At 50.8% G+C, this 12206-nt stretch overlaps 1 protein-coding gene across 2 annotated transcripts in view; it reads right to left on the bottom strand.

Annotated features, from left to right (window-relative positions):
• The window catches only part of CCDC24 (coiled-coil domain containing 24), a 28072-nt gene that overhangs the window by 2814 nt on the left and 13052 nt on the right, over positions 1-12206 (bottom strand). For both annotated transcript variants that reach the window (XM_075181586.1, XM_075181587.1), the window contains one exon: positions 1382-1436. In XM_075181586.1, the coding sequence (XP_075037687.1) occupies positions 1382-1436 (55 nt within the window). The remainder of the gene's footprint in view (positions 1-1381; positions 1437-12206) is intronic.

Here is a 12206-nt window from a genome sequence, read left to right as displayed (position 1 = left end):
GCAGTTTTTGGGGTAGCCGCATCTTCAAGCAACAGGGCTATTGATAATAATTAGAGGATCACAGTAGACTGAGATACCGTGGACGGTCCCAGCCTCTTCCATCACAAATTATTTAATTTATCAAGCTCCGAGATTTGAAGCTTCACCCCGACAGCTAACGTTATAACGGTAACATTATCTGTTCCATCCTATGGGGAGAGCACCGCAGGAGAGGGGTCTGCGGATACCTCCGGTGGGCTTCCTGCTATAAGACACTGTGATGACTTTACTACAGATTATACAACAGGACAGACCCCAGCTAATCACATGTAATGAATATCCACATTAATTAATTTCTTATCACTGCGATAGGAAATGCTAATAAACGAGCATATATGTGATAACCAGACCCCACGCACAGAGCAGGACCCGTGTTGTCTGTACAGGAGAAATATCATCCATCCCTGGGACGTATTGTGTCCTAACTACAAACCTTACAGGTCGCCTGTTTCGCTGCCACAGCCCCGTAACACTGATTTTATGACATTTGTATTTTTATTTTATTTATATTGTATTTTATTTTTTTACTGCAGCAAATGCTGTGTGCATACAGTAAATCATGTTGTTAAATGTAAAGATTATTCGTTATATTGACGGTTTTATGGTGCTTCACAGACTGAGCTATTTAGTTTCCGCTGCGTCCTAATTTAATGCGAGTTACTGATTGCTCGTACACCGTATAACACGGCCTGGAGTCCAGTAGCGGAGGACAGTGGCCTCTATGGGCCTCTGATATCAGTTTGGTGATCTCTCTTATCCATCTCTTTTTGTTAGATTATAATCACAAGTCTGGTCTGGAACCCCGAGTACCGGAGACACTTTATAAACTAATAATAAGTTCTGTCCGCGCTGTGGGACGTCATCCTGGCGTTGGCTGTGACTGACATGTCCAATGTTCTGCCACAGCCCCATCACCCCCTTAGTCAGAGACTGTTTGCAGCAGGTGACGGCTCATTAGACTGAATAACACATTTGTGCTGTAAATCATTAATATTCTCATCACTCTCTGTCTTCTCTTCTCTGTCACTTCCGGGACCAGCAGCAACTAAACCTCCGGCAGTGAAAATTACAGTTCTGCATCCCCTATCCCAGTGTACGAGGATTCCCACCCACGGTTCAGCAACTCTGCCCATACAACAGGGGGGTTGGGGGAGTATTTAGGGGTCAGGCATGGTTACTAAGGTGCAGAGAACAGCATTTCATGTCAGGTTCATTGCTGGTTAAGATAACCCGGTCATGTCCAGATAATATCACACGCGTGTCAGTAGTATGTTCACTTGTCCGTCACATTGTATATTCTCTTCAGAGACATGTCACTTCATATATAAGTCACGTCACTTACCTGCAGAATCGTAATGTGTTTCTCCAGAGTCCGGCACTCGTCCTCCAGCAGAGATCTGTAAAACAACGATGCACCTTAATGTCCGTCTCACACGGCCGGACTGATACAGAAACCTGTTTTACACACATTCATTTTTATAAATCTTTCCCCAACAAGTGGCTGTGATATCCCTGGCCCCGTCCTCCTCCAAAACTCTGAAGGATCTCAGCTGACAAAGAAAAGCTGCAACTTTAATTACAAATCTGAACCCAATAAGTCACATATTTCACCCTCCAAGTCCAAGCGTGACCCTGGACTGACACAGAAACAAGGCGATTCGGTTATTATGAATTATGGAGCTGGACAGAGCCATACGGCAGTGATTACACTCAATACAGACATAAAACTAAGTGATAATAACAAAGGAAAACGGTGACAACTTGTAGCCTCTTTCCACACATTTATCTGTCCTCTCCTGATCTCACCATCTGTGTTGTCTCGCGTTACTGACTGTCTTTCTGCCATTTCATCTTGGATGTCTTCTCGCCAACTCAAACTCAATCTTTCAAAAAGAGTTAATAATATTCCCACCCAACAATAGAAGCTTCTTTGACTCGCAACTATCATTGTTCCCTACATCAACTCTATATCTAAATCATGTTACATACATCTAAAGAACATTTCTAGAATACGAACATATCTCCCACAAGACACTACAATAACTTTAATTCATGCACTTATCATCTCCCGTATGGACTATTACAATTCCCTCCTTACTGGTCTTCCCAAAGTCAGACTTGAACCCCTACAATCTATTTTGCACGCTGTGGCTAGACTGATTTTCCTTGCAAACCTTTCTTCCTCTGCTGAGCCGCTCTGTCAGTCTCTACACATTGGCTGCCTGTATTTCAACGAATCCAATATAAAATTCTTCTACTAACATACAAGGCCGTCAACAAAATTGCACCGACATACATTTCCTCACTTGTCTCAAAATATCTCCCTACTCGACACCTCCGTTCTGCACAAGATCTACGTCTCTCCTCCACTCTCCTCGCATCCTCCCATTCTCGGTTACAGGACTTTTCCCAGATTGCAACCAAATTCAAATTCCCAAACCACCCTCTTACCCTCCCTAGACTATGACTCACCCTCTTCCTCCGGTTATTCTACCCCTTTACCCCCTTCTACACAGTTCACACAGGACTCTTTCTATGCTCTAACATCCCTCTGACCAACATTATCTCATATTATTACTGTTCGCTCCCAATTGTAAAGCTCCACAATATATGCTGGTGCTATATAAATAGATGTAAGTTCTTACAAGCAGAGCTCTCTTCCCTCCTGTCTCTCTACCTATTCTTCTGCTCCAGCTACACTAATCCTGATACTGGTCCTGCTTGGAGCTGTGGGAGTCTTAGTCGTACTTGTTTATTGTTCTGTGCTGTTTAGCCTGTAAGGTCTATTGTTTATAATATGCGCTGCAGTACGGAAACCTTGTGGCGCCTTATGAATGAAGGTTAATAACAATAATAATAATAATAATAATAATAATAATAATAAAGCTATGTGCAGTACCATTTGGAAGCAATGACTTGGGCTCTACACAAGGGGGCAGCACTGTCCCATTACTAAATCTCACAGGGCCAACAGGAATACTACAAGTCAGATGAAACGTGAGTTATAAGAAGCAGAGGAGCACCCAGCGTAAGGGTATAATCTATATAGACTGTGCACCTTACACTATAATACGCCAGTAAAGGGAAAAACCTAGATAAATGGGGGACACAAAGTATATTGAAAGCAAGGGCTTCCACACATGTGTGGCTCATGTGTTCGTTACGCAGATGATCGTGGAATAAACATGTAGGATCGTCCTGGTTTCCTATATTTATAGCACATGCTGTGGGGAGGAATAGAAAGTACTGAGACCAGGATCAGAGAGCTCCTGATAGAGCACATCTGGATTTAGTATGATCCGGTTGGCGCTATCTCCTGGGATCACCCTGATATCTGGCTCAGCCCCCTGGATCTGAGTCCAGACACCGGGAGACAGAGATAATATCAGAGATACCCTCCGTGGTTACAGTGGTGATACAGTCCCACACCGGGGGGGGCACCATGCTGGCACACAGGTGACCCTCACAGCTAGTGGGGCTAATAGATGGATTTATGGTTGTGTCTGCCCCTCTCCACCCTCTGTTGGAGATATCACCAATATCGCAGCCTCATCTCTGGGATCAGCTCATAAGAGGCCCCTGAGGGCCACAATGGAAGTAAAGCAATTACTAGAATATAGTCCTGCTATTCCTAGCTACAGATTTCTAGTGGTGAAAAGCGGGACACACGTGAGTCCTATCATACAGACACGTCTGTCATATTGCATGTACATATATGTAACATTTCCACATAGCTAGAAGCAGAGATTTTCATGGTACATTTCCAGTAAAGTATTACGGAATAATAGTCCTATGTATCTGACTTCCATTAACATCCCCCTCTGTGACCCAGGAGAACTACAAGTCCCAGCCTGATCCAGGTATTAGACTAGGCTTCTATTGTCAGATACGGAGCCAGTGGGGGGAATGATTGCCAGATCCCATGTCTCCACACCCCTGAATGAAGTACCCCAGTAACCCCCACCCTGTGTGGTTTATCCCTGTTCCCGTGACGGCTGACGTTCCTACTGGCATCTCTTATAAATTCCACCACAATTCTTACTTTGTTCTGCAGAAGAAAGATGGGAATGTCCCCTCCCAAACTCTGTCTCTTGCTGCCTTCATACGTGATAAGGTCACAGCCGACCTGTAGAGGTGTCCTGGGGACAGGGGCAGTTTTCTGCGTAGATACAGTGTATCCCTTACTTCCTCTATCCACCTGTACAGGGTGCACCCACCATGATTATCCGCGAGTCTGGTAGGACCACCATGTGTTTCCTATCTAGTTAAGAGTCAAATCTAACTATAGCAGAAATAACTCAATGTGTTGCTTTGTATTTTATACCGCAATCCGTTTCCTGCTAATATCAGCATCTGTAACCAGTTGTGTCCACCAGGAATAGCAAAAAATGTACTATTAAACCAAGATAATAAACCACCTGTAACTTCTATTTCCAGCCTTGTTGTACAATGTGCAGTAGCTCATCCTGCGGTAAGTCAGGAAAGCAGGAGGTGTAGTACATGTAGGACACCTGGTACAGACTGAACACGTTAACTGAATGTACCGATTCTCTCAATTCTCTGAATGTTTGTGTGATCCGATCGGAAATTAATTGGATCTTGTAAAAACAGAAATCAAACAATTACACACACAACTCATTCAATCTGTATCTAGTTCAGTCTGATGGCTTTCAATAGATTTGACTGCATGACTAATTAAATTAAATCACTCAAACTGTAAGACCAAATTGTAACACAAGTACATTTACCTCATGTGAGCTCATTTCAGTAACGTCACGGTGAATACAGACATCACCGGTATAATGAGATGGTGAATTGCTCTTACCGGTGACAATCTGACTACATTCGGTATGGAAATAGCCAGAGGGGCCGATTCAATGAGCCGCAAGTTCCCATAGGAACCAGGCAAACGTCTCAGCGGGATGTTTCTGGTAATAATCTGTGGTCATTCATAAAAATTAACAATGTTTTCTGTACAGTAATACCCTGTTCTATGCGCAGAAATACTGGGAGTCACAGGGAAGGTAGGTGAGCCGCTGTCAGTCACACAGGAGGTAGGTGAGCCACTGTCAGTCACACAGGAGGTAGGTGAGCCACTGTCAGTCACACAGGAGGTAGGTGAGCCGCTGTCAGTCACACAGGAGGTAGGTGAGTCATTGTCAGTCATGTGGTAGGTGAGCCACTGTCAGTCACACAGAAGATAGGTGAGCCGCTGTCAGTCACACAGAAGGTAGGTGAGCCGCTGTCAGTGACACAGGAGGTAGGTGAGCCGCTGTCAGTGACACAGGAGGTAGGTGAGCCGCTGTCAGTCACACAGAAGGTAGGTGAGCCACTGTCAGTCACACAGAAGGTAGGTGAGCCACTGTCAGTCACACAGGAGGTAGGTGAGCCGCTGTCAGTCACACAGAAGGTAGGTGAGCCACTGTCAGTCACACAGAAGGTAGGTGAGCCGCTGTCAGTCACACAGGAGGTAGGTGAGCCGCTGTCAGTGACACAGGAGGTAGGTGAGCCACTGTCAGTCACACAGGAGGTAGGTGAGCCGCTGTCAGTCACACAGAAGGTAGGTGAGCCGCTGTCAGTCACACAGAAGGTAGGTGAGCCACTGTCAGTCACACAGGAGGTAGGTGAGCCGCTGTCATTCACACAGGAGGTAGGTGAGCCGCTGTCAGTCACACGGAAGGTAGGTGAGCCGCTGTCAGTCACACAGGAGGTAGGTGAGCCGCTGTCAGTCACACAGAAGGTAGGTGAGCCGCTGTCAGTCACACAGAAGGTAGGTGAGCCGCTGTCAGTCACACAGAAGGTAGGTGAGCCACTGTCAGTCACACAGGAGGTAGGTGAGCCGCTGTCAGTCACACAGAAGGTAGGTGAGCCGCTGTCAGTCACACAGAAGGTAGGTGAGCCACTATCAGTCACACAGGAGGTAGGTGAGCCGCTGTCAGTCAAAAGGGAGGTAGGTGAGCCTCTGTCAGTCACACAGGAGGTAGGTGAGCCACTGTCAGTCACACAGGAGGTAGGTGAGCCGCTCTCAGTCACACAGGAGGTAGGTGAGCCGCTGTCAGTCACACAGGAGGTAGGTGAGCCGCTGTCAGTCACACAGGAGGTAGGTGAGCCGCTCTCAGTCACACAGGAGGTAGGTGAGCCACTGTCAGTGACACGGGAGGTAGGTGAGCCGCTGTCAGTCACACAGGAGGTAGGTGAGCCGCTGTCAGTGACACAGGAGGTAGGTGAGCCGCTCTCAGTCACACAGGAGGTAGGTAAGCCACTGTCAGTCACACAGGAGGTAGGTGAGCCGCTGTCAGTCACACAGGGAAGGTAGGTGAGCCGCTGTCAGTCACACAGGAGGTAGGTGAGCCGCTGTCAGTCATGGGGTAGATGAGCCGCTGTCAGTCACACAGGGAAGGTAGGTGAGCCGCTGTCAGTCACACAGGGAAGGTAGGTGAGCCGCTGTCAGTCACACAGGAGGTAGGTGAGCCGCTGTCAGTCATGGGGTAGATGAGCCGCTGTCAGTCACACAGAAGGTAGGTGAGCCACTGTCAGTCACACAGGAGGTAGGTGAGCCACTGTCAGTGACACGGGAGGTAGGTGAGCCGCTGTCAGTCACACAGGGAAGGTAGGTGAGCCGCTGTCAGTCACACAGGAGGTAGGTGAGCCGCTGTCAGTCATGGGGTAGATGAGCCGCTGTCAGTCACACAGAAGGTAGGTGAGCCACTGTCAGTGACACGGGAGGTAGGTGAGCCGCTGTCAGTGACACGGGAGGTAGGTGAGCCGCTGTCAGTCACACAGGAGGTAGGTGAGCCGCTGTCAGTCACACAGAAGGTAGGTGAGCCACTGTCAGTCACACAGGAGGTAGGTGAGCCGCTCTCAGTCACACAGGAGGTAGGTGAGCCACTGTCAGTCACACAGGAGGTAGGTGAGCCGCTCTCAGTCACACAGGAGGTAGGTGAGCCGCTGTCAGTCAAAAGGGAGGTAGGTGAGCCACTGTCAGTCACACAGGAGGTAGGTGAGCCACTGTCAGTCACACAGGAGGTAGGTGAGCCGCTGTCAGTCACACAGGAGGTAGGTGAGCCGCTGTCAGTCACACAGGAGGTAGGTGAGCCGCTGTCAGTCACACAGAAGGTAGGTGAGCCACTGTCAGTCACACAGGAGGTAGGTGAGCCGCTCTCAGTCACACAGGAGGTAGGTGAGCCACTGTCAGTCACACAGGAGGTAGGTGAGCCGCTCTCAGTCACACAGGAGGTAGGTGAGCCGCTGTCAGTCAAAAGGGAGGTAGGTGAGCCACTGTCAGTCACACAGGAGGTAGGTGAGCCGCTGTCAGTCACACAGGAGGTAGGTGAGCCACTGTCAGTCACACAGGAGGTAGGTGAGCCGCTGTCAGTCACACAGAAGGTAGGTGAGCCACTGTCAGTCACACAGGAGGTAGGTGAGCCGCTCTCAGTCACACAGGAGGTAGGTGAGCCACTGTCAGTCACACAGGAGGTAGGTGAGCCGCTCTCAGTCACACAGGAGGTAGGTGAGCCGCTGTCAGTCAAAAGGGAGGTAGGTGAGCCACTGTCAGTCACACAGGAGGTAGGTGAGCCACTGTCAGTGACACGGGAGGTAGGTGAGCCGCTGTCAGTGGCACGGGAGGTAGGTGAGCCGCTGTCAGTCACACAGGAGGTAGGTGAGCCGCTGTCAGTCACACAGAAGGTAGGTGAGCCACTGTCAGTCACACAGGAGGTAGGTGAGCCGCTCTCAGTCACACAGGAGGTAGGTGAGCCACTGTCAGTCACACAGGAGGTAGGTGAGCCGCTCTCAGTCACACAGGAGGTAGGTGAGCCGCTGTCAGTCAAAAGGGAGGTAGGTGAGCCGCTGTCAGTCACACAGGAGGTAGGTGAGCCACTGTCAGTCACACAGGAGGTAGGTGAGCCACTGTCAGTCACACAGGAGGTAGGTGAGCCACTGTCAGTCACACAGGAGGTAGGTGAGCCGCTCTCAGTCACACAGGAGGTAGGTGAGCCGCTCTCAGTCACACAGGAGGTAGGTGAGCCGCTGTCAGTCAAAAGGGAGGTAGGTGAGCCACTGTCAGTCACACAGGAGGTAGGTGAGCCGCTCTCAGTCACACAGGAGGTAGGTGAGCCGCTCTCAGTCACACAGGAGGTAGGTGAGCCACTGTCAGTCACACAGGAGGTAGGTGAGCCGCTCTCAGTCACACGGAAGGTAGGTGAGCCGCTCTCAGTCACACAGGAGGTAGGTGAGCCACTGTCAGTCACACAGGAGGTAGGTGAGCCGCTGTCAGTCACACAGGAGGTAGGTGAGCCGCTGTCAGTCACACAGGAGGTAGGTGAGCCGCTCTCAGTCACACAGGAGGTAGGTGAGCCGCTGTCAGTCACACAGGAGGTAGGTGAGCCGCTGTCAGTCACACAGGAGGTAGGTGAGCCACTGTCAGTCACACAGGAGGTAGGTGAGCCGCTGTCAGTCACACAGGAGGTAGGTGAGCCGCTGTCAGTCACACAGGAGGTAGGTGAGCCGCTGTCAGTCACACAGGAGGTAGGTGAGCCGCTCTCAGTCACACGGAAGATAGGTGAGCCACTGTCAGTCACACAGGAGGTAGGTGAGCCGCTCTCAGTCACACGGAAGATAGGTGAGCCACTGTCAGTCACACAGGAGGTAGGTGAGCCGCTCTCAGTCACACGGAAGATAGGTGAGCCGCTGTCAGTGACACAGGAGGTAGGTGAGCCGCTGTCAGTCACACGGGAGGTAGGTGAGCCGCTGTCAGTCACACAGGAGGTAGGTGAGCCGCTGTCAGTCACACAGGAGGTAGGTGAGCCACTGTCAGTCACACAGGAGGTAGGTGAGCCTCTGTCAGTCACACAGGAGGTAGGTGAGCCGCTGTCAGTGACACAGGAGGTAGGTGAGCCGCTCTCAGTCACACAGGAGGTAGGTGAGCCGCTGTCAGTCACACAGGAGGTAGGTGAGCCGCTCTCAGTCACACGGAAGATAGGTGAGCCGCTCTCAGTCACACGGGAGGTAGGTGAGCCGCTGTCAGTCACACAGAAGGTAGGTGAGCCGCTGTCAGTCACACAGGAGGTAGGTGAGCCGCTGTCAGTGACACAGGAGGTAGGTGAGCCGCTCTCAGTCACACAGGAGGTAGGTGAGCCGCTGTCAGTCACACAGGAGGTAGGTGAGCCGCTGTCAGTGACACAGGAGGTAGGTGAGCCGCTGTCAGTCACAAGGGAGGTAGGTGAGCCGCTCTCAGTCACACGGGAGGTAGGTGAGCCGCTGTCAGTCACACGGGAGGTAGGTGAGCCGCTGTCAGTGACACAGGAGGTAGGTGAGCCGCTCTCAGTCACACAGGAGGTAGGTGAGCCGCTCTCAGTCACACAGGAGGTAGGTGAGCCGCTCTCAGTCACACAGGAGGTAGGTGAGCCGCTCTCAGTCACACAGGAGGTAGGTGAGCCGCTCTCAGTCACACAGGAGGTAGGTGAGCCACTGTCAGTGACACGGGAGGTAGGTGAGCCGCTCTCAGTCACACGGGAGGTAGGTGAGCCGCTCTCAGTCACACGGGAGGTAGGTGAGCCGCTGTCAGTCACACGGGAGGTAGGTGAGCCTCTGTCAGTCACACAGGAGGTAGGTGAGCCGCTGTCAGTCACACGGGAGGTAGGTGAGCCGCTGTCAGTCACACGGGAGGTAGGTGAGCCGCTGTCAGTCACACGGGAGGTAGGTGAGCCGCTGTCAGTCACACAGGAGGTAGGTGAGCCGCTGTCAGTCGTGGGGTAGGTGAGCCGCTGTCAGTCACACAGGAGGTAGGTGAGCCGCTGTCAGTCACACAGGAGGTAGGTGAGCCGCTGTCAGTCATGGGGTAGATGAGCTGCTGTCAGTCACACAGAAGGTAGGTGAGCCGCTGTCAGTCACACAGGAGGTAGGTGAGCCGCTGTCAGTCACACGGGAGGTAGGTGAGCCGCTGTCAGTCACACGGGAGGTAGGTGAGCCGCTGTCAGTCATGGGGTAGGTGAGCCGCTGTCAGTCACACGGGAGGTAGGTGAGCCGCTGTCAGTCACACGGGAGGTAGGTGAGCCGCTGTCAGTCACACAGGAGGTAGGTGAGCCGCTGTCAGTCATGGGGTAGGTGAGCCGCTGTCAGTCACACAGGAGGTAGGTGAGCCGCTGTCAGTCACACAGGAGGTAGGTGAGCCGCTGTCAGTCATGGGGTAGATGAGCTGCTGTCAGTCACACAGAAGGTAGGTGAGCCGCTGTCAGTCACACGGGAGGTAGGTGAGCCGCTGTCAGTCGTGGGGTAGGTGTGTGTAGTTTTCTCCTGGTTACGATCTATAAAGAGTTACTATGCAGATAAAGGGTTCATGCTCTGCAGACAGAGGATGATTTTCTCTGATGCCGAGGAAGTAAAACCATTTACTGAGCACAGTTGGAGCTGCCAGGTTTTCCTGGGCTTCTCACTCCTCGGATTCTTGGAAAGCCTGAAGCCACAGCTCCTTGGCTGGTTTACTGATTGGACATCGCCAGAACTGAGCGGCTTCAGCAGAAACAGATGCGGCCGGGAGCAAATCCCAGCGGGCTCCAGCTGAGGAACGTTTTCCTGTATCAGCACAAATGACAAATAATGAGCGGATCCTCCATGCAACCGGAGGGGATCATTTATTCTACCACAGAGCAGAAACGGGGCCCCAGAGACACTGGGTTTGGACCTCACTGTGGAAAAGAATATTAAACTGGATCCAGATGTCTATAAATGGACAATATTCTCTGCTCTATATAACCTGTACATTATACAGAGTTATAAATAATTGTTCATGTTACGCAGAGAGAGAACAGCGTTAGACAAAGCTGCAACCTTCACTTCCTGCAGTCTCTCCTATGAGGACAGTCTCTCATGTATCCATTTATGTACAACGCTACAGCATGTGCTGCCACATCATTAATAAAATGTCATAACAGGTGCACACACGACATTGTGCACAATATTAACTCTCTAACCTAGGTCAGGGATTCCCCGCTCTAGGTCTCTCACGCTTCGCTCTAGGTTAGGGCCTCTCACGTCTAGGACAATGGCTCCCTGCTCTAGGTAGCGCACGCTCTGCTCTAGGTTAGGGCCTCTCCCGTCTAGGACAATGGCTCCCTGCTCTAGGTCGCTCACGCTTCGCTCTAGGTTATGGACTCTCCCGTCTAGGACAATGGTTCCCCGCTCTAGGTAGCGCACGCTCTGCTCTAGGTTAGGGACTCTCCCGTCTAGGACAATGGCTCCCTGCTCTAGGTAGCACACGCTCTGCTCTAGGTTATGGACTCTCCCGTCTAGGACAATGGTTCCCTGTCCTAGGTAGCGCACTCTCTGCTCTAGGTAAGGGACTCTCCCCTCTAGGACAATGGTTCCCCGCTCTAGGTCGCTCACGCTCCTGTGTGGATTGGGGACTCTTCGGCCTAGGACGGTGAGGGGAGGGATGATGTAGAAGTCAGTTAGGTGGCTCTGGGTAGATCTGTATTGTGGTGCAGAAAGGAAAGAGAATAATGAATTACTGTAATGCTGAGAAGCGTTGAGAATAACCCACCCGCGTGGTTTGGTGGGACAGGAAGGTAAATGGCTGTAATTTTAAATATTACACGGTTTCCGATTATAAAAGTGCATTTTTCTGTTCGTGGTCTGGATGTAAAGGAAACAATTGTGTCATTTAATTAATGTGATTAAATTATAGGCAATTTGCGTCTCTCTGAAATTCTGGGCTCTAGGATTTAGGTTTTGTAGTTATTATTTTGGCCTTCTGTACCGCAGTGGTCCGTGTAGCGGTCTGAGGAAGCCCCTGACGGTGTGAGATGGGAGACAGAGAAATCACTTCATGTCCTCAGTATGACGTGTTTATAGCAGTATAACCACAGTAATACTTAAATAATTAAAGAGAAGGACAAATAATGAGACCCTGATGAAAAGATTCCAGTTCTTTGTCTGTATCTATTTGCTGGTTGTCGGAGCAGAGGACGGGAGACGCTGGATCTATAAATAAATGATACACATCTATTACAGCTTAGGGTCCAGTCAGCAGAATTCTGCTGGAAGCGGGAGCTAAATATGTCAAACACCAGAAATTACAGTCCCGGAGTCTGGAGCTGTGAGAGACGGCCCTGGGGGGGTCAGAGAGCCCAGAATCTGCAGGCGTTTGGCTGCTACAACCCCGGGTCTGA

This window comes from Mixophyes fleayi, chromosome 8 (genome assembly GCF_038048845.1).
Source record: "Mixophyes fleayi isolate aMixFle1 chromosome 8, aMixFle1.hap1, whole genome shotgun sequence".
NCBI classification, from domain to species: Eukaryota; Metazoa; Chordata; class Amphibia; order Anura; family Limnodynastidae; genus Mixophyes; species Mixophyes fleayi.
The sequence above is the reverse complement of the archived record's forward strand: the minus strand, read 5'-3'. Positions and strand labels throughout refer to the sequence as shown.